The sequence below is a fragment of the Aythya ferina genome (assembly GCF_964211825.1).
Source record: "Aythya ferina genome assembly, chromosome: 5".
Classification (NCBI taxonomy): Eukaryota; Metazoa; Chordata; class Aves; order Anseriformes; family Anatidae; genus Aythya; species Aythya ferina.
Genome location: NC_140301.1, coordinates 13,460,487 through 13,483,229, shown reverse-complemented (window position 1 = coordinate 13,483,229; position 22,743 = coordinate 13,460,487). Strand labels below are relative to the sequence as shown.

The window sequence follows — 22,743 nt, the reverse complement described above, 5'->3', positions numbered from 1 at the left end:
CTTTCCTTTCCTTTCCTTTTCCTTTTCCTTTTCCTTCTCCTTTTTTCTTTTTTCCTTTTCCTTTTTTTCTTTTTTCCTTTTCCTTTTCCTTTTCCTTTTCCTTTTCCTTTTCCTTTTCCTTTTTTCTTTTTTCCTTTTCCTTTTTTCTTTTTTCCTTTTCCTTTTCCTTTTCCTTTTCCTTTTCCTTTTCCTTTTCCGTTTCCGTTTCCGTTTCCTTTTCTTTTTCCTTTTTTCCTTTTTTTCCTTTTCCGTTTCCTTTTCCTTTTCCTTTTCATTTTCCGTTTCTGTTTCCTTTTCCTTTTTTTCTTTTTTTTCTTTTTCTTTTCCTTTTCATTTTCCGTTTCTGTTTCCTTTTCCTTTTTTTCTTTTTTTCCTTTTCCTTTTCCTTTTCCTTTTCCTTTTCCTTTTCCTTTTCCTTTTCCTTTTCCTTTTTTCCTTTTCCTTTTTTTCCTTTTTCTTTCCCTTTCCCTCTCCCTTTCCCATTCCCTTTTCCTTTCCCTTTTCCTACCCAGCCTCCTACCACATCATGAGCTCTGTGTGTAGAAAATCACAGGAGGAAAATCATCTCAAAAAAAAGGGGGGATAAAAACAACACAGGTCCATGGAAGGCCCCTGGGAGATCCTGCCCAAATCCCAGCTGGACTCAGCAGGCAGCAGGGCAGCACCTCGTCCTTGAGGTGGTCATGGCAGAGCTGCAAATCACCCTCCACATGTACCTATGTGCACAGCAAAGCTCTGGGCCTGCTCTGCTCTGCACTGGGATGAAGGAGGAGGCCACGAGCACGGATGGTGGCACAGGGCGGGGATGGCGTGCATCCACCCTCGGCTGAGAGTCCCGAGGAGTAAGGCTCATTCCCCAGGAACGGGATCCCTGACCTCCAAACAGTCATGCTAAACGCTGAAGTGAAACAAATTGCATACATCTGCATATGGATATGCCCAGACTTCCTGTAACTGGAGATGGCCTCAAAGTTTCAATGCAAAGTTTGGGGTGTCTGTTTCCAATCAAACCTGGAGAGACCTTGAGTTACATATTGTGAAGAGCTCCATGACAAGGAGGTAATGTGAGCATCGTTACACCCTTACGAGCCCGACCGGGCTGCTTGGTGCCTCCTTCGCTGCTGACGGCCGCTTCCTTCTCCCTCGTGGCGGTGGAAGGAGGACATTTGCTGGCTGCTCACCTCTGCCGTCTGCCAGACCTCTGGCACTGCTGAGCCCTTCCCAAGTCACCCCACAGCAGGTGCCAATGGGCAGGGACAGCTTGGGGCAGCTGGGCACGTGGGTCCCCAGCATGGGGCTGCTCTGCCACGGCTCCTGTTTGGATCCTTGCAAGAGGGGAAATGCCTTTCTGGTGCCACCATGTCTGTGCTGGGAACCACAGGGAGGACAGCTGAGAAACCCAGACCATGCTGATCACTTGGGTGCTGTGGTGGACAGGTGCCCACCGAGGTGGCTTGGCAGCACCCCGCTGTCCTGCAGGGACAGGGCTTTCAACCACATCATCACCACATTCAGACTCAGCGTGTATCTAAAGGGTGCTGTCTTGGGAGGGTGAGGATGTAAACCCTTCTCTGTGTACGGCCCTATCCGTGAAATTTAATTTAGAGTGAATTCAGCTTGGCGCATCCACACGGCAGGGGAGAGTGGGACGTTTCGAGTACACAAAGCAGCATCAGGCTCAGCTTGGCACAACATCTCCTTTGCACAACACATGCCGTGACTCCTGCAAGCCGAGGCTGATCCCGTGCCGGCAGCCCCGTGCGCTGCAAGGATGCACGAGAGCTGCGTGGCCAGCATGAGACCCACAGGCCTTGGCAGCCTCTTTTTCCATGCCTAAATACCAGTGCTGAAGCTTTCCCTAGGTATGGCTTGGACAGCGTTCACCGCAGTTCTTACCAAGGAGGACTTGCACCACCCGTCCCGCCAGCACACCTCCAGGACCTGGCCAGCCGCGGTAACCCTACCCAGCCCTTGGATCGTGCTTGAACACATGCTGAAGCTATTATGCTTTTCCCCCGAGTTGTCTGTTGCAGCCTTCTGCCTCCTGTCTGTCATTGCAGTCTAGAAGGCAGCACAGGGCCATCATTTGAAAAAATAAAAAAATTAAAAAAAAAAATCCACATTTTGGGTTACATGGGATAAAAAGGAGCGGCTGGATTTTAGACATAAGGAGGAATTAATCTTTAGGTTTATTCCCACTCAGGGACTGAGCACTCTTGTGGTCTGCAGATAGAAAGAAGAGTTAAAGATGGAGAGAAGACCCAGGACTTTGTGGCTGACTCTGGCATTGCTGATTTTATTAGCAATGATCAGATAATTAATCAAACCTTCTTGCTTGGGCCCAGGCGTAACACTGAGCATCATTCATCTCTTCAATGCAAGAGGTATAAGGCTATGTAAGAAATCATTGTTCTGGCAGCTGCAGCCAGCCTTGCTGCTCAGTGGAAACTGCTTGGAGCATCTCCATTTCCCCTCTGGATGAGGATGAACACAGATCCTTGTGACCAGCCTGCCCGCAGTTCCCTTGAGCTTGCCCGAAACAGAGGTGATCCCTGTATGCGAGTCCATTTATCCCCACCGAGGAGCTCATTTGGTTGATCCTGCAGAACCTGACGGGAGGCTGGAACGTACTCTGGCAGCTCTTCTGCTGGTGGCACGGCACGCACTGGCTCCCCTTGTGTCAAGGAGACCACTGGGTGAACACAGACGTGTGCATGGCCACCATCCATCTCCGCTGACCCGACCAAAGCTGCTGGAGCTGCTGCTCTGCTGCCTCCTGAGGCTCCACAGCCTGCATGCATCATGACATGCTGCTGGAGGATAAAACCCGCAGATCTAAAAGCTGTGAAATGCCTGGCGACCTCGAGGACATAGTGACAGAGACAGCAAATTGCCACAGAAAAGCCGACTTGTAGAAGGAAGGGTGGGAGAGAAGGCCACTTCTTACTGCGATGCTCCTGACTGCAAAGCAGGAGCAACGCTAAAGCAGAAAGGCTTCTAACCCACTTCCTATTCCTGAAAGGCAGTTTTGGGACAGTGTCGAAAGCGCCACACAGCTCAGATGGGTCTGCATCCTCCTGGTGGCCACGCAGCCAACATGTGACTTCAGCCCCAGGCTCTGTCTGCACCCTGCGTGCCTCAGGGATGCTTCCCCGGGAGACAAAACTGCCTCAGCCCTGGCTGTGCTTGGGTCCCCTCGGCTGGCTGCCTGCCTGACGCTGTGTAAATCACTGCGAGGACTTGGGGACAGACAGCCTGATAAACATCAGCCCTCACGCTGCTGAGGAGTTTACATCATGCCAGTCCTTGGGAATGCTTGTGTGTGTGTTATTTGTTTGTGGAAGTTGCTGTTCCTTTCGCTTTTTTTTTTTTTTTTTTTTTAATTTCCCCCTACAAACATCTGCTTTTGAGGGTGTGTATTGCTTTATTCTCTGATTAGCTGAATTCACACAGCCTGTGGCTACTTGGGGAGAGCTCAGCATCAACTACAAATGCACCATGAGCTGCTCGCTCCCCTTTCATGCTATTTAAAGGACACTAACAAAACTGGCTTTTATATAAACAAATCAGTTCTGCAGGCTCTGAATGGAAGCTGTGGCGAGAGCAAAAAGGCACAGCTTATACCTCAAATCCTTCTTCATGTGGCACGCTCATCTGAACACCAGGAAAGAGCTGACCAGCAAATTCTGAAGGCACAAAAACGCCTCTGCCGTAACTGCAGCTCACCTCCTGGCTGCCAGAATGCAGCACAGAAAAAGAGCAAGAACAGAAAAATGCCCAGCCATTGCCTCCACAGGGAGCAAATGAAGCTGCTTGGTTGGGTGCCACGGCTCCTCACCACCGAAGGTGAGCAGAGATTACTGTTTATGCCAAGTATTGTGGAGCTGGAGGTCTCGCCTCTCCCTGATGGACCCGTGAATTTCATAGTGACCTGGCTCTCTCCTCTCTGGCACCTGACAGTCCTCAGCAGCTGCAGTGGTAACGCAGTGCTCTGGGGATGTGCTCTGCCACACACACAGGATGTTTTTTCAGGCGGCAGCAGCGGGAGGTGACAGTCACCCCCGTGTGGCTCGGTGGAAGCCAGACCCCGGTAGGTCCCACAGAGGTAGCTCCACGCTTTGGATGCTGATGGTCTTCATTGTGCAGGGCCAGGTGCAAAGTCCTGCTTGAAGGTCTCACAGCCAAAGTGTGAGCTATTGCATTTTGAAGCGTATTTTTAGATTTTTTAAAACTTTTATTGCCCACTGTGGGCAATAAATGTCTGGGAAATAATTGTGCTACATCCTACTTGCCTCTCCAACCAAAACAAAAGCCACCTAGCCTGCATCTCGGGTCTGGCTATGGCATGGTTTAAGGTGATTCACCCCATCAGATGTGCCTGAGCCTGCCTGGACAGCTCTCACGCCATCGGCCACTCCATCAGTCTGTGCCTTTATGTCCTTCTGTCTGTCTGCTTTGTGAAAGTGACCCTGCAGTGGTGGCAGCCACACGCTGCTGAAGCTCAGCTGCCTCCCAGAGGTGGCCTCCAGTTGCCTGTTTGGTGCTGCTGTGACTGATACCACGTGGCAGAGCCCAGGGGCAGGAGATGAGCTCCTCTCCGTCACGAGCTGAGCAAGATCTGAGCTGTGTCTGCATCAGGGAGTCCCAGTTCAGGACAGACTCCAGCAGCTTGCAGGCACCCTCTGGAGAGGCTGCTTTTCCTCGTGTTCCCCATTTGTGCACCTGAGCACCCCGCTGGGGATGAGCTGAGGCCCCTGAGCCTGGGCAAGATGCTGGGGCAGGACAGCCCTGGCTCCCCCTGAGCATGGTGTGTCACTGGGGGACTCGGGTGCTGACGCTTTCACTTGGAAATTGGGAAGCAGGAGTGATGGGAAAGCTGAAATCAAAACAGAAAACACCCAAAGCTGGCTGAACCTCACCAAACCGCAGAAAGGGTTGAGCTTAAACGTTGGGCCAAAGTGTGAGCCAGGCTCTTTAGCAAAACAGTTCTGCCGTTCTTCAGCTTTATACAGCTGATTAGTAAAGAAAGGCACAGACGAGGGAAGAAAAACATTCAGCCTTTACCAAGTGTGCCTGTTCTTGGAAGCACGGCTAGGACTTATTTCCATTCTGACTGCACATCGCAAAACTCGGGGCCAGCCAGGTCTGGGAATTGCTAATGTTGCTGCGAGCACCAGACTTCTGTAAGCAGTCCAGGAAGAAATTAGGATTCTGGCTACCAAACCCACCGGTTCAGAGTCAGCGGGGCTGGGAGGCGGGCGGGCATCTGCTCGGCTGGCAGAGAGGAACAGGGCAGCAAAATCACAACCTGAAGTGAAAAGCAGCGTGTAACCAGAACGGGAACATGCTGACCAAGGACGAAGACAAAATAACAGCAAGGCTGGCAGCAGCAGGCTGGTCGCCTCCAGAGCTCTCCTCACCTGCTGCCAAACACCTCCTGGGTGGGGGCTCAGGGGATGGGGACGGTGCTGCAGGCACCCCCTGCAGGCTGGGGGGTGGCCCCGGTCATAAAGGAAATAAAGGAAAACCCATCGATGTCTGACCTGCCTGGAAACTCCAATTGCTCCTTACACAGTCTAAACAAATATTTGGTTAAATTACTCTGAAAGTCACGGTCTTTTTATATGCATCCCAAAAGAGTGTCATAAAACATCTACAAAAAGGACTCCATTAACCTCTGCTGCCCGGCGCTGGAGGAACATATTTCAGCTCCGGTTGAAGTGAAGTTTAATAAACCCTTGGCCTCTGCAGGATCCCTCCAGCCGCTCCTCCCCTGCCCCAGCCTGGCGCCGGGCTCTCCGTGCCATATTGGCATTCACCACTGAGCTTGTGCCACGGCCGAGGCACATCGGCGATGCTCCAGCAGTGCAGTTTGGGGTTTTGGGGTAGAGGAGAGAAGGGGAAGGGTGGTTGAAACTCTCCCCCATTTCTCCTCTGCTTCCTTCACAGTTCAAGTGCAATGCCTTCTCATCCATATATATGTATACATATGTGTGTGCAGCTCTGTAATCTCTTTGCAATGAAGCTTTGCCAGCTGATCAAGGAGTAGAAACAACACTGCATGACTTGGCCAATGGCTCCCAGGAGACCCTTGTGCAAAAGCCCAAGCACTTGGCTCGCAAAGGAAAGGGATGAAAATGATTTACAGAAGCAGCGAGGCAAAGGTTTATTGATAATGAGGCACTCAGAGGAAATGGGATGAATGTGCCTGAGATTCCTTTGGTAAATGAATAATGAAATAGTATTTGCAGCCGGCAACTGACATTTTTCATTTTCAGTTGAGAATAGCAAGACGCAGGGCAAATGACAGTTATTAAGGAAAAAAATCCATTAGGTAATGCTGAACAAGGAAAGCCTCAACAAAAGTGAGCTCTCACTTGTGAAAGGGGAGCCGCCAATTGCTCAGAGGGTAAACTGCTCATGTCAAGGCATTCAGAACACTGCGTGCCCCAGGCCCCGGGAGGGGGGATTTCATTTCACTTGAGGACTACTTCACGTCTTTAATTGTCACCAGGAAAAAAAAAATAATAAAAAGAGGTTTGCATGAGCCAAGAGAATTGTTGGGCAGGGGACAGCTTTTGTCTGGGGCTGGTAAAAGCAAGCAAATCAGAGCAGAAGCTCTGCTCCACCCAGTGAACAGCTCTGTGCTTTCTCCTCATCGTCCAGCCTGTGGAGGCAACTCTTACCTACTGCACGGCACCCACACCATGCCCAGCAATGCCACAGAGTCACAGAAAAGCCGAATTTGCTGTGTATTTATGTGTGAAAATCAAAGCTGCCACTACTGAGCAAGTGAGAGCCACGGTTCCTTCAAGCTTGTTCTTGGACTGTTTTTCAGAGGAAAGGCAGGAAGCACATTTCCTACCCAAAACCCAGCTCCATGACGAGTTTGACACTCGCTACACAGCACTGAGCACCAGAACTTTTGAAAAAAGACATTGTCAGATTTTTCTGACAGAGGAAAAACAAAAATGTGCTTGGTTTTAGCTACGTTCTTGGAAACAGCTTAATTGGTTCAGATGAACTTAAAAACAAAAACACACAACAAAATAACAACAACTGTTCTACTACTATTATAAAAACAGCCACAGGCAAACAACAGCTATGGGAGTTTTTTAGCCCATTTTGTGAAGTTTTGATTAAGTTAGAAGCAGGATTTTGGTAGGAAGTGTCAGACAGTAGACACAAACAAGAGGGACTCTGGTAACACACTTCTGAATGGAGAACAAAAAGTCATGAATCTCAAAAACAGTGAAACTCCTGGAGCACCACTAATTCTCAGCAGAAGCGGGTGATTACGTGAAAGACGATGACCATGAAAAATCAGCCTAAATTAAAAACGGTACTCACATCAGTGGTGCTCGTGCCCACTTCTGTGTTTGTTTCCAGTTAACATTCCAGGGTAGGATCATACTGACATGAGTGACTGCAAATGTCAAGTAAACATTAGCAAATATTTACAGAAATTGTTTTTAGGAAGTCGTGAAAAGGAGAACTTGCCCCAGAAACCTATTTCTGCCAGGGATGCTCGCACAGTCAGGGGCAGGAAGGACTCCATGTGTCCACCATGTACCTACCTTCAGCTCAGCAGGGCAGATCACCTTTTGGCTTCCTGACCCTTGTACACATCGACATGCACGTGCAAAGAGCTGACCAAAGATGACTCACAAGCACCATCCCGAGCACAGCCCTACATACTGGGTAGACTGGGATTCCCTCGGTTTCCAGCAGGACCAACTGGCCTCTGCTTCCCAGAGCATCCTCGGCTCTCTGGCTGGGCGAGGAGCTGACGTCTGCAAGGAGAGCTGCTGGGGTTGCACGGGGTTGCTTTCTCCTTCCCTCCCCTCTCAAACCCAGCTTCCCACACAATGTCTCCTTGGCTATCTGACCGGACTTTTTCATCATAATTTTGCAGCATTCATAAGCAACAAGCATGCCTGTACAGGAATGTGTGATTGCTGCAGCTACTGATTTTGTTCATAAGCCTTGCATACACACAGTCAGACACAAATAGGGGTTCTCCAAACTACAAAATTCCTGCAGTGACTACACTTATGAGGCTGCAGATTGCAACAAACCAGGGCTTTTTAGAGCCAAGGCTTTAGTGGAAATGGTGGAAACCCTCTGTCTCAAAGAAGGGGTCAGCGAGCCCCTTCGCTGGGCCTGCCAGCACCCGGGGGCTTGTCTGGGCCTGGGGACACGTGAGCGGAGGTAGCTCACATCCTCTCTTTTCCAAAGTGAAGATGCAGCTTTCTGAATCGGCTCACGTCAGTCCCCACAGGCACTTCTAACAGCAGATGAAGCTGCATCTTATACACAGGGATCACACAAGTGCTGTGCAGTACAATTCGCTCAGACTGCAGGACATACGGAAATAAATAACCCTCCCCTGTAATAACTCCCATGTAAAATAACTAACAGCTGAGAGAGATAACGTGTGTGAGGGTAATTTGTCAGGAACACGATTTGAGCTAAACTGAAAAGAAAACCTCAGTGCTCCATCATTTCTCATCAGCAAAGGGGCTAGGATATTCGGGTACTATGGTAGGAAGCTCTACAGATGATCACCAGCTGGGGACATCGGGAATCCAGCATCTTTTCTACTTATTTAATGGCCCTTGCCCCCGGGAGACGGCTGTGCCAGCAGAGCAGCGGCTGGAGCAGGGCTGATGCCCAGGGAAGGGGTGGCCTGGCACAGATGCGCAGGGATGAAGAGCATCAGAGAGATCAGTTTAACTGTTTACATACTTGTGCCACATTTTCCTGCTGGGCCATTTTCATAGGGCCAATTTCAGATGCCGTGAGATGCTGTTGTGGGCCTTTAGCTGCAGCTAAAGTGATGCAGCTTCCTCTGGAGCCCCTGAGAGGGAGATCTCAGCAAAGCTTTTGGTCTTAGTGAAATCTGTGAGCTGAACAGGGCCATTCCCTGTTTTCCCCAAGCAGGGAAATTATTTCTGTCAGACTCAACACTCATGGTTGTGTTCTCACTGTCGGGGCCCCTCTGGTCCCTCATCCTGGGCTGGGAGCCCACTCGCCTCTCACGCACTGGCGCGTGTGCATGGTCACTGCGACGCACCGTGCCTTATCTGCCTCGGGCTCCCCATCCCTCCATCTCCACAGGATGTGGGATCAGCCAGGTTTCCACATGTGAGCCTACCTCAGAGAGCATGCATTTTGCCTCAGGCTACACTCGCAGTTGTTTTTCTCAAGAAAAGCCTGACCCACTCCACATGGAGACTCTTGCAGCGTCCCAATAGACCCAACTGGTGCGTAACAAATGGCCCGAGTTCAGGAACTGCTCCCGGGAGCCTGCTGTGGCTCCTGCCTGATGCCTGAAGAGAAGAGCTGGAGTCAGACTGTGCTTTCCCCTTGTACTTTTCTAAAAGTCGCTAAAATAAACAGAAGAGACCAAGGGCTGGATTAGCCCCGGTCCTTTTGTCATTCTCCTGTAAGGTATCTGGGGGACCCACTCCCAGGTTTCTGGTGCTGTGCAAGATGCGCTGAGGTACCTAAATCTTTAGGAGCAGCACCAGGAGACCAGATGGTACAAAAAGGGACATCTACACCAGCACGAGACACTTGCAGATGGCCCAGTACCTCTCCCAGCACCATCCAAGCTTTCCCTGCTCTGCCAGCTGGAGAAAGCTGGGCAGCTCCTATTGCATTTATTAGCATCTGACAAACCTGCCGAAATACTTTGGCCTCAAAGCCTTTGCCATGCTGCATGTTCCTTGTGTCTAGGCCCCCAAATATGGTGAAAAATTCATGCCTTAGAAGCTCAGTTGCTATCATAGCCTCTTGGTTCCTTTTTGGGTAAGATTCTGGTCATTTTCTAAAGAAATCCATAGCTACCAGCAAATATTGTCTGGCACGGTCCATCTCAGGCAAAGACCCAACAACATCAGCAGCAATGAATGGCAGTGAGGTCCCCAGGAGACAGTGCTCAGTAGGGTTTCTCCCCATCTTTGGGGACCCACTTTTGAAATGTAGCCCATGCAAGAAATGCATCACATTTCCTGTAGTAATTTTCCACCCTCTGTCTGCATTTTCCTCAAAACCAGTTCTCTCTTGCCCTGACTAAGAAAGAACGCAACCTCAAGATGCCCAATGGTTTTGACATCATAGCAAAACCTCAGAAACTCATATTTTTTTAGTATTTCTGGTATAATGAACTCCCATGAATACTCATCACCCATTGTTTTATTTCCCCCTCTCCTATACAATATTTAGCCTTTAAATTCCAGCTTTCCCACCATGACCAGAGAGCTTTTCCCCTGCTACTCTGAAGGGAATCCACACTCTGAAGCAGACGTTTGCCAAACGACTCGTCTTTCCATCATGCCCTGTGTTGAGACCAGGAGCCTTTCTGAGGTATGCTGTTAGCTACTTGAACCCTGCTCTTGTACATGTGCATCTACTGGCTGAGGCAGAACCATTTTCATTTCTGCAGACTGTGAAAGAAAGGAGAAAATAAGCACAAAGAAAGGAGAAAGGAAGGAGAAAATAAGGATGGGAGAAAGGAAGGAGAAAATAAGGATGCTGCACGTTTGCATGCAATGCCAGGACCACGAGCTTACCTCCACACTAAACAGCTGGGTGGAAGTATCTAGGGACTGAATCGCTACAGGATCACACATATACATCACTAGCAAGTTTTGCAGCATCGAGTCAGCCTGTGGTCAAGTTCCCTTTGGTTTCATGTCAGCACCGTGCCTGTTCTCAGCTGTGTGCAGCAGAAACTGCCTCAGCTCTGAGGCCACTCAGCCACCCTCCTCCGGCAGCTTTCCCCCTCTCACAAGAAGCACCTTTTAAGCCCACAGATAAGCCCCCAGCAGCAGGGTTGGTGCCACAAGGGCTGTGAAGGCTGGGAGACCAGCTGGCTGCTGTCTTTCCTCATGCTGGGGACTTCCCCAGAGAGGTTCACCACGTGCAGGGATGTTCTCAGCTGTCACAGAGGGACAGACACGCAGCTCCTGCTCTGTTCATCTCTCGAGCATACACTGGCGTTGGGAGACCCATGTGGTAGTTTGCTATGGACTTGTGCTAACATGAAAGCCATTTTCAGCTCCAGATATCCATGGTGGAAACCAAAATGAACCTAGTACAGCACATCCCAGATATTATCTATTAATGGCAAGGCACAAGCATCCTTTGATTAACATAATTTCCCATATTACACAGCACAGCCTTTCTTCTAACCAGGACAAGAAATGAGGTCCAGGAGCTGGCTGCAAGCTCAAAGAGACAGCTCAGGGACCTGCCTGAGGGAAGCACTACAAACATTGCCCAAACCTTCTTCTTTCACATGAGCCACATCTGTAAGGGTTGAAAGGCCCTGGTGCTCACTGACCAGGCACCAGCCTCAGCAATCTGCACACAAAGCCTTGCTGAGATCACTCCTGATCCCAGAGGCTCAGTCTCCTGCTGGCATTTCTCCTCCACGAGGCTGTTTTCCCCAGTCGCTGCCTTCCCTCTCACCCTGTTCTGGTTTGGGTTCCCCTGTTGTCTACGTCTAGTTTCAATTAATTACTGCATAACCTCAGCGAGCACCTGTGGTGCCTGTACATTGCACGGACATGCAGTGACCTCTCTCTTGCTACAGCACCATGGATCCCTCCCTCTGAAGTGACCACTGCCAAATGGAGACAAGTGGGACGTTCAACCAAGAGCACCACTTTTTGCCAGCAAGGTCAAGGAAACGAGGATTTTCCCCAGAATCAGCCACACAAGCACCCTTCCCAAAAGCAAGTTATTTAAAGGTTACAGAGAGGAGAGGATTGCTCTGAACACTAACTTAATATTTCCCCCTGGGCACCACAAAGCCTTGCTGCAGCCTTAACACCAGCATCACCCTGCTTACCACGTGCAGCTCCAAACAGCCCTGCTTCCTGAGCTGAGTTCAGGCCTTTCAGCAGGTCTGTACGAGGCTCTGTCCTGACTAGCCGTGTATTTATGGCAAGCCTCTCTATGGACATCTCCCCTCCCCAGCAGAGCCACTCTTAGCCTAGCCGCGGTACTCGCGTTTGATGTTGTAGCCAATCCCCCGTTGCTCTCTGCCCTGCAAAATCTCCTTTTTCTAACAGCTTGAAGTGGTATGAGCTGGGTGAAAATACTCTTCTCTCTAGCACAGAACTCTGTAAGACTTAAAGCATCCAGCTTCCCTCTCTTCCAGTAGCAGCTTTCTGACTCCCGCTGAAGGGCTGAAACGCAGTATTTAAGCTCCGCCATAAATCCGACAGCTTCATGGAGTGTTTCTGGCCTCCTCTTACTCCGCAATCTGCCTAAACGTCTAGCAATTGGTCCATCGGCTATTTATCTTGGAAGTCCTCACTGGCATCTGGAGACGTGAGGAACACCAAATGTCTGCAGGTCCTCTGCCAATTTAGGTGGGTCTCTTCTTCCTCTTGCCTCCTAGCATTTGGCTGTGTCCTGTCTAGCTCAGACTGATATCTGGCTCCAATCTGCTTACGAAGGTTCAGACCAAATCTTGATAAGCCAGGTTATGTCTATAACAGAGTGCTTCTCAGCTCTCAGGTATGGGTCCTTGCCACAGCTGTGCTCCTGACTGCTCCAGGCTGAGGTCTGGGCATGCACCATCCCAGGGGAGGCTGGAGGAGAACCATGCGGTGCTCCAAAAGATCTCGTGGCATCCTGACCCAGACACCAGCACCACAGTCCAGGCCACGACACATCTCCCTGCCCCAGGGTTCGGCCTCAGCCTCTCCTCGTGGATAAGAGCCGCAGAGCTGGGCTCCACCTGGCTCCTCTTCCCTGTGGGAATGGACGTGTGCTGGCCTCCCTGGGGGTCCTTTCTCAAGTGTCATTGCTGGGGCTGGAAAAAAATGATGCCTGCCTGTGTTATGGAGCACACGTGCTGCAAACAGACAGTCCTATGTGTGACCAAGTCCTGTGTGACTGCCCCGACAGCCTTGGACCAACTCCACACCCAGCAGGCTGGTACCCTGGTGATCCTTTGGTTTGCTTTTTGAGATGGTTTTCTATTCTTTCAGAAACCCTTGTTGTGGATCAGGCGTCCTACTAAGTTTCAGGCTGAACAACACCTTCCTGTTTCCCCTGATTTGTGACAACATCTTCTGTCCTGAGGTTCCCAGCACGTCAAGACCCCTCAGATCCCTCTGGGCACCATCCTTGCAGAGAGCCATTTCCAGGTTGCTTTTGACCACTTCTGAGGAAAGTCCCCGCATTGCCCTTCACTTACTGAAGCGTACAACTTTGTTTGGTTTTCATTTTTGGGTGAATTCCTTTCACTTTCTAGTGCTTCTGAGGAGCTTAGCTGTCTGTAAGCACCGTTGTTATCTGATCCTTCTTGCACCAGGAGAATATGCAGCTCCCTGCTTCCCTCTTTGGAAACTGAACCCTACCCTTGACACCAGCATGAATGCTCCTGACCAAAGCAGACAGTATCTGAGGCCCCGAAGAGGCAGTTTCCACTGCAGGGAGGAACTGGTGAGGTACTTCTTTAACGCAGTGGTGTTTGCACACAAAGCCCTATCTATCTCCCTGAACACAACAGCAATCGACAGCAAGTCATTTCTAGACTTGATATTACAAGTTTCTTTGATTTTCCCCAGGCAGATGCCTGCCCAAATTGTTTGTTCTGTCTCTTCCCCAGGTTCCTCATTTCCCATTGAATAGCTCCTCTGACTGGCCTTGACTTGCTATTGACTTCCCCTATTTGTTTTTGCAGCGGTTTTGGTTACGATTCCTCTGCCCCACATGCACACATATATCTCACCACCAAACCCGTGTGGAAGATTTGCACTGAGTTTGGTTGTGCCTACTTAGCTCAGGGCCTGTGCAGCCCTGCCAGTGGCTCGTGCCTCACGTGGTGCCTCCAGTTGCTTCGTCTCTCTCTCCCTCCCTCAGCCACATCCCTGCTTTTCAGACTTTACAGAAAAAGGCAGTTGCTATCTTTAAACAAGCACTAAGGTTTCATGCTACCTCAGCATACAGTGTGCTTATCAGTGACTGAAACAGCTTACCTTTCAGGCTGCATCACCTGCTAGAGAACTCACTTGCCTCACAGCTGATGAATAATAAAGAACATGCTTAGGAATAGTACTGATTCAACCAGCCCCTTCCAGCAAGCAGATGAACTGCAACAGGGTAAAGCCTCAAATCACATCTTCTCAAAACAAATAAACAAACAAAAAAGCACATAAATAACTATCAGATTCTACAGACATTTAACTGCTGAGTGAGGTGATGCATAGCTCGTGACATATCAGCTTGTCATGGCTAAATCCTGCTGGGACCTGAGGACTGCAGCTACAACATGTTGAATCACAGCTATTCCTGGTGGAGAGATGAAGAATGCGATGCTGGCGGATTCGTATCATCCATAAAATCGGTCACAGACCACCTTCCATAACAGTGCTAAGCCTGCCACTGCTCATCACTCCTCTGAGCTTTCTCAGGTCCTGCTTCCCCTGCCTCCTGTCTTCTGTCTCTGCTCCTTTCTCCCTCCACCCTCCTCTACTCCCCACTGAGACTTCTCTCTTCAATAGAAAAATGTCCCTAGAAGTATTGTGCTGATTCAAATTGTGGCTACTTATGTGACAGTCAAAATATGAGGATTGTGTGTGAACACGAATAAAAACACAGCCGAGCAGAATCAGCAGCGTGTATAATAACATTGATTCAGCCGAACTTACACAGAAAATAAAGTGGAGGTCATTTATTTAATGTATGTAAGTAGCCTTCCTCCTTTACTTAAGAACTCTCATTTACAAGTTGGGGCAGCTGAGAGACATGTAACTGTTGGAAATTACTCTAATGCTTTATTCATGGGAAACGTTCCCATCCGTCTCTTAGTAAACGATTCTCACATCACAGGGGTCCTGTATTAGCTGGGTTACGCTTGCGCTTCTCCTAATCCAGAACTATTTATTTTTTCTTTTTGAAAACATATCTATATTAATATTATTACCAATTATTATTATATATGAATACATAGGACCTCTGCTTTCCAAACTGATTAATGGTTAGGATATGATTTATTTTTTTTTTCCATATGTGTAGGAGGAATACCTTAGAAACACATGGCAGCAATTTCTCAGCCTTTTCTGAAAAGCAGTGATGAGACCAACCCATCTCTTGTTTTGACCAGCATGGGTTGCCCAAGGTGATGGAGCTGCTTTTGAAAGGTGAGCCCATTAACGTGGGCTGGCAGGTTAAGCCTATGTTCTGTACCGAGAGATGTGAGCATACGAGGACGCGCCGATTTCTACAGCTTCTTGCCCCCAACGAGGGCCTGGCCATATGGAAACGGTGCCTCAGCCCTCTCCAAACCCGAGCTGGGGCCCTCTGCTCGGGGACCTTTCCCCTCGACCCCACCAGCGGCTGCTGGGGGCCTCCTGCTGCAGCAGGCCCGGGGACGATCGCACTGGTGCCGCTGCGTGGCGACAGCTTGCCCTTGCACAAGCCGCTGGCGGGCTCCGGGTCTCAGTTTTTCCAGCTGCGAAATGGGACGAAAATCCTCTTGCTGCCACGGGGCGCATCGCGCCTCGCAGCCGAGAATTGCTACAGCTACCCCAACGCCCTGAACAGGCTCCAGGGCGAAAAGCGGCTAAAGAGCAGGGACCGGTGCCACCGAAGGGACAGGGACGGGGCTGGAGATGTCCTTCAGCGGCAGACCTTGGCTCCGAGCCTCCCAGACACCACCTCCCTCTTACAAGGGAAACTCATCATGGCTTTGAATGCAGGGCTTGGAAAGGGAATAAATCTTCAAGATCTGAGGGATTGAAGTCTGCACATTAGCTCCCCTTAAACCCTGAGTGCATTTAACATGGGAGGTTGGAAACCACAGCCAAAGAAATCTCTTTTGATTCACAACTTGTTTTGAGCAGTCACCCATAAAGCAGCCAGTGAATCACTCCCGCCGGTTAGTCATGCAACCACACTGGATGTACACTCAAAGGGAGCACAAAATAAACAGCCTGCAGCTCCAGATAACACACACACAGCTCATTTGCGCTATCTGGCATCAGCATATATTGTTAATAGCACTCCTACATCAAACCCTTAGGAAAAGACGCACTCAGTAAGCATCTCCAAATCTCTCTCCCCATCGGTATTTTCCCCGTCTGCTTCGCGCCGCGTTGCTTTCAAAACAATTCGGACTAGTAAAAGTTTAAGACTTTTTTTTTTTTTTTTTTTCTTCCCTGTCTCTCTCTCTCTGCACCCTTCTCGTTGCTGGTAACGTCCTGCCGGAGCCGCAGCGTGCGATGCAAGGCTCCGGCGGAGTTAATCCCAGTCGGCAGCGGGCAAGTGGCAAATAAACAGCTCTAGTGCGAAAAGAGATCGTCGGCGAGGAGCGAGCGGCGCAAGCACAGGGGGAGGGAGGCTCCCGGTCCTTTGACACATGAGTGTTATAAACAGCTCGGGTCGGGAATCCTATAAAAGTCTCCAGCCAGCTCTACCGGCCGAGCCAAGGGAAGGGCAAGGCATCTTTGGGAAGAGCCGCGAGCGAGTCCTCCTGCGCAGGCAGGGCAGCGAGCGGGAGCCCTACCTTGGCGTCCTGCTGCCGAGGAAATCCCGCAGCTCTCCGCGGAGGAGATCCCGCACCTCCGAGCGCCGGGGCGAACAGAGCCCGAGCCAAACTCCTGGCGAGAGCTCCCTCCCCTCCCTGGGAGGGTGCCGGCGCCCTTGAATGGCAGATCTGGTGGCCCTATTGAGGGAAGGAGCGGCCGACTGCGGGCGCGGCGTCAGCGGTGCGGGGCACGGGCGGCCGAGGCGGCCCCGCTCCCCTCCAGCTCGCCCCCAGCCCTCGCCCCTTAACCCCGGGGGGGTCTGGTCTGGTCTGGTCCCGTGCCGTGCCGTGCCCCCTTCCCCGGAGGCTCGCCTTTATACCTGCCCGCTGCTCCCCGCGGGGATGGGGGCAGCACCTCCCCACCCCTTCCCCGGCCCCCCCCGGGCCGAGGGCACCCGCTCTCTCCCCACCCGCCTCCCTTCGTCGGCGGGGAAGGAGCCCGGCAGGGAGCCGGGAGCCCACGGCAGAGCTGCGGGATCCCCCCGCCCCAAAATCCCTCCGAGCCTCCCCGTCCCCCCCGCACCGGGGCGGGTGGATGCCCAGGGGGGGTCCGCAGAGCTGCCGGAGTCTGGGGCGGGGGCTCGGCATCGGCCCTGCCTGGGACCGAGCCCCCCCGGAGCAGGACGAGCTCCGAAAACCCCAAAGGGCTCCGAAAACCGGCGGGGGCCCTGCGAGCCCCAGCCCCGGCAGCCAGCGGTGTCCCCCGGGAGGCGGGGGGGCCGCCAGCAGGCTCGTCCTGCCGCGCCTGCCGTTTACATTACGTTAGGAGGAGGAGGAGGAAGAGAAATGCGTTAAAAGTGTCATTAAAAAAATAAAAATGATAAAAAAAAAAAGAAAGAAAGAAAGAAAAAATCCAGCAGCGAACCTCCGATTCCTACGGCCGTCGCTTTCCGCGCTTCTGCTAACAGCGCGCTCCAGCCTGCGCTTTTGGTTTGCTCTCTAAATAAAAGACACGGTCGTTATTTGCATAACACGGCGCTCCGAGAATTTCCTCCGCAAGAAAAAGCCCCTTTTTCCTTTCTCCTGCCTCCCTCGAGCAAACATCCCCAGCGCATTCGCGGTCTCCCCCAAGCTTTCCTCCTCTCCTAAGCCAGGATATATAACCTGCTCCGAGCGGGGTTATTTAAGATTTCGGCTTTAATTGCGGGACGAGCCCTGGCCCGCTGGTTACAGGCAGGACGAGGGGAGCCGAGCTGGCAGCGGGACCCTCCCGAGCCCCCCGGGGGGCTGCGGGGAGCCAGCCCCCGAGCTGCTGCAGCCTGGCCGGGAGCGCCTCGGCGAGTGCCGCTGGTTTTTGGCCGGGTATTTACGAGCGCAGCTCTCCCCTGCCTGTATTTCCCCGTACAGTGCAACGGAAGGGGTCTAGGAATAGAAGCCGGCAGCAATAGATGGCAGGCATGGGCTTTTTATAACTCGCAACGACTTGTTTATTAAAGAGTTAAAATTAAAAACCCAAAACCCCTCCGGCCGGCTGCGGAGACGCGCACGGGCAAAGCGCCCCCAGCAAAAAAGGGGCGCAGCACAGCAAGGGAGCGGGCTGCTGGGGCACAGCCCGGCGGGAGAGGCTTCGCCGTGCTCGCCCTCGTGTGCTTCTCTTTAATTTATTATTATTTTTTTTGGTGTGTGCGATTGAAATCGCAGGGCAAAACCGGGCACAGCATCCCACCGCGAGCTGGGGGGAGCCGGGGCAGCCGCCGGCCTCCCGAGAGAGATCGCCCCTCGTTTGCCCCGGTGGAAGGGGATCGGGGCTGAAGGGATCGGGGCTGAAGGGATTGGGGCTGAGGGGATCGGGGCTGAGGGGATCGGGGCTGCCGCTGCCCCCGCCTCAGCGCCGCCCGGCCCCGGCTGCGAGGAGGCGGAGAGGCGCCTGCGGGTGTCCCCGCCGCAGTCACCCTGCGAAAGCCCAATGTGGCTGTTATTAGCGAGACTCGCTCTTTAATCGTTAGCCCTTATTATTATTATTGCTATTAATTATCCTCGCGGATCCATGTGGCTCTTATTACAGCCCCAGCGGCCCCTAGCCACATCACACGGGGCTCGCAAACGTGCTGGGGCTCCGGGCCGGGCCATCGGCTGCCGATGCGGGGCTCCCACTCGAGGTCCAGCCCGGAGCCCCCCCCTTGAAAATAACCCGGGGGAGACCCCCGGCGGCGTTACGGCCGCTGATAGATTCGGGTGGCTCTACCCGGGGCTGTACCGTGTCGTCGTGGGCTAAGCCGGTGCCCTGGGTTTTTTAACCTACGAAGACAAGAGAGCCAGTTAGCAGAGCGGGGACGGCACCGGGGCCTCCCCCCGCATCACCCCGCAGCCCCCGGAGGCTCCGCGGGTGCGGGGGGGCTTCGGCTGCGCGCAGGGGCAGCGATGGAGGGATGGGGATGGGGAGCTGGGGAGGGGGGAAGGCTCCTCTGCCTGCTTCCGAGTCTAAAAGGGGCAAAGGGAATGTGCGGGGGAGAAAGAGAAAGTAAAGAGGGCACTACAAGGAGTGCGGGGATACCCCAAAAGGCGGCGAGAGAGCGGGATGTGAGCGGTGAGACGGCCGGGCCTCTCTCAGCGGCTCCTGGCCCTTGTCCCTTGTCCCTGTCCCTGCCCGGGGTCACGGCGGCCCCGGCAGCGCACTGAGCTCGGGCCGGAGCAGCCCCGATTTCCCCGCATCGTGGGGGAAAGGAAGAGACGTTGTTTCCACTTTCCCTTCCAAAAAAATAATAAATAAGTATATATAATTGTTTTATCTTCCTGCTCTTTTTTCTTTTTTTTTTTTAATTTTTTATTTTTGCCTTTTTCCCCGAATCGCCCAGGTTTAGCAGCTGCCTCCCCCCGCGCCCTGCCTTTTATAACCGCACGCCGGGGAAGGCGAGGAGGAGAAGCGGGCCCGGCCGGGCACACGGCAGCGTCTTTAATTACCGCTAATGACCCGCCGAGAGGATGCGAGCGGGTTATCTGCAGCGGCCCGGCAGAAATCAATTAGGGGAGTGGCAATTAGGGGAGAAAGTGAGAGGCAGGAAAGCGGAGAGCCGGGGGGACATTCCCCAGCACGGCTCCCGCTGGCACCGCGTCCCCGGAGCGAGCGTTTTGCGCGGAGCTGCGGCCCGGCCCGCTCGTCCTTTCCCTTTCCGTCTCTCTCCCCGCTCGCTGCGGGTGCCCCCAAACCGGGGACACTCCCCGGGGCTGGGGATGCATCGGCTGTGCTCGGAAACGACGCTAAAACCACGGCGAAGCGGGACTAGGGGGGGATCCACCGCTTCCCCCGGGACCTGCGGGCTCCGGAGCACGGCGCAGCCCCTGGAGCCGGGAGGGGGGACCCTGGAGGAGGGAATTTTGGGGGGGCTCGTGGTGCCGGGCAGCCGTCCCCGGGACCCTTTGCAGCACCGGGAGCCTCTCTCCGGGCTGGTCCCGCTGCTTGCCCCGCCGCACGCCCGCCACTCACCGTAGCAGGGGACCTGCAGAGCTCCGTTGTGGCCGCTGCTCTCCTGCAGCTTGAGGTTGCTCTCCGGGGGGGTCTTGCAGGGGCCTCGCTGCATGTAGAGGTGCTGCTGCTGCTGCTGCTGCTGCTGCTGCTGCTGCTGCGGGTATTTGTTAAAGGAGGCCGGAGCCCCGGCGGAGCTGGGAGCCTGCACGCTGCCATCCAGGGACTGACATTCCTGCTGGCTGTAGCGGCTCCGGCACTTAGCGCTGCTGTCACCAAAGCCTTGTCCTTTGCTGGCCAGGAAAGTAGGGCTGAACTTGTCACTTGCTTGAAATGCCCTAAAAGGCGAGGAGCCTTCTGTGCCCTGGGAGGCTGCGTTGTAGTAGGAATCCATGGCAGCCGGATCACAATAAGAAACACAAGTATCAGCATTCATTCCTAAAATTAAAAGGCCCGAGTGTCCTTAATGCGCTTGGAGGGGCACCAGGAACCTCTTTTTCTCTCTCCCTCTCGCATACACACACACACCCACAGCTGGGCCGGGGAGCTCTAAGAGGATTCAGATGTTCTTGAAAGCTGACCAGATCTCCAAGCCCCCTTAAGATCTCGCACAGTAAAAGGGGGCTTTTTCTTTCCCTCCCTCTCCCTCTCTCTCACACACACACTCACTTGCTCTCCGTCTCTCCCTCCAAACTATCTACAGCCTAAAGAGAGGCTTCTCAGGGCTTCCCCCCCACACATAGAAAAAAAAAACGGGAAAAAAAAAAAAAGGAGAGAGAGAGAGAGAGAGACCTCTCCCCCAATTAATATGTAGATGATGACAGTGGAGGGGAGGGGGCCCGGGGAGGGTTGTGCGTGTGTGTGTATGGGGGTGTGTGGAAGCAGACAGGGGTGGAGGTCATATCTTTTGCGTTAAAAAATAAATAAATAAAAAAAAATAAAATAAAAAGCAGAAAATCGGACACACGACGTGCGCGCAGCACGGGGATGAGCGCGGGGACGCGCGGGGAGAAGCGGGGCCGTGCCCGTGCCCCTACTCCCCGGGCCGTCCCGGACCCCCGGCTCCTTGCCCCCTCCCCTGTTCCCCAGGTGTAAAGGAGGGGATCAAAGGCCGGGGGGGCTGCAGGGAGGGATTTTAGCAGGGGCGCCGAGCACGCGAAATCGGCCCCGGCTCCTGGGAGCGGCGGAGGTGAACTTGCAAAGGGACGGAGGCTGCAAGGAGCCCTTTTTGGTTTGAAGGGTCAATTGCGACCCAAAAGGGGCTTAAAAATAAATCAATACTCACCTTCCGTCGCCCCCCCCCCCCCCCCTCCACCCGCCATTCAACCTGATTCCCCTCCTCCCCCGTTTAACTCCTGCTACCCCTTCCACTCGCTCCTACCCTGCCTTCCTCCCATCCCCACATCTGGTTCCTATTGCTCGCTTACCTTGAAGTTCTCAGTAATAAAGATATTACGCAAACTACATCCACGGTTCTTCGGTCAAAAAAAAAAATTAAAAACAAAATAATAAGAAAAAAAAAGAAAAAGGAAAAATAGAAAGAAAGAAAGAAAAAGAAAGGAAAAGAAAGGAAAAGAAAGGAAGAGAGGCAAGACGAGGGAAGAAGGCCCTTAACCCCTTGGCGGTGCCGGCTGCGGGCTGGGAGCGCGGGGCTCCCCCCGGCCGGGCCGTGTGTCCTCCCCTCTCCCCCCGGCTTCCCCCCCCCGGCGCGGAGCAGGGGGGAGCCTGGGGGCTTCCCTCTATTTGTACGGCTTTGGGGGCGCGGGGGGGAGCGGGATGCGGCCGGGGGGAGCGGGGTGCGGCGGGGAGGGGGCGCGGAGCGGGATGGGGGGGGGTTCGTGGCCGCCCCCCAGTTTCCCCTGGGGGGTTCTCAGCGGTCGGGGGCACAGAAGGAGCCGCCACGGCTTCGTCGGCTCGGCCTTAGCGCATTTCCCCGGCAAGAGCGGGGGCTCCCCCCGCGCCCCCCCGGTGCAGAAGGATTTCAGGCGAGGTCCCCGCTAAACCGGCCGGCGGTGGATCCATTTCCTAGGTTTCAAACCATTTGCAAGCCTCCCTCCGAGCAGTGCGGCACGCTGGGCTCCTTCGGGTTTCTGGTCCAAGAAAGCTTTCAGCGGATTTTCCTTCCTTACTCTCTTTATTACCTGCCTAATTCTTTCCTCGTTTTTTTTTTTTTTTTTTCTTTCTTTTTTTTTTTTTTTTTTCAGTTTCTCCCTCTACCCCCGGCTCCCCCCACCGCAGCCCCTTCTCGCTCACCCTCTCTCCCTCTCCACGACTTAATAAAAAGCAAACCCAACGCAAGGCAGGCGAGCTTTTCCCTAAAATCCCCTTCTGGGCGGCCGCCGGGGAGCCCTCAACCAGCTCGCAGCCGGGGGAGCAGCCTGGGCTCTCCCCGGTACCCCGGTGCCCGGAGCCTCAGGGGCGCATCCCGGGCAGCATTTGCCCCAAGGCCGGGGCCGCAGCCCCTCTCCTCACCCCAAAAAAACCCGTGCCCACGACCGAAACGAGGCGAGGCTGCAGCGTTGCGCTCGGCCTCCCCGGCTTTCCTCTCGGCAAAACGACGCGAAAATAACGGCAACGAAACCAGACTGCGAGGCAGAGATTCCCCGACCGGGCAGGAGTTTTTTTTTTTCCCTTTTCTTTTTTTTTTTCTTATTTATTTATTTTTTTTTCCGGCGGCACCGCGGCTCGCCGAGGCACTCCGGCTTGGCCGAGCCGGAGGAGGGCTGCGGGGTCTGCCGCGGCCCCTCCTTGCATTAAAAACTGCAACGAAAAGTCGATCAGTTCCCAA

The 22,743-nt window shown here is 53.2% G+C and overlaps 1 protein-coding gene across 1 annotated transcript in view; it reads right to left on the bottom strand.

Moving 5' to 3' along the window:
• The window catches only part of ALX4 (ALX homeobox 4), a gene marked incomplete at its 5' end in the record, with an annotated part of 28,312 nt that extends 7,921 nt beyond the window's left edge, over nucleotides 1-20,391 (bottom strand). Inside the window, one exon of the mRNA XM_084521316.1 lies at nucleotides 19,977-20,391. Within this exon, the coding sequence (XP_084377442.1) occupies nucleotides 19,977-20,391 (415 nt within the window). The remainder of the gene's footprint in view (nucleotides 1-19,976) is intronic.
• Nucleotides 20,392-22,743: the final 2,352 nt, after the last annotated feature.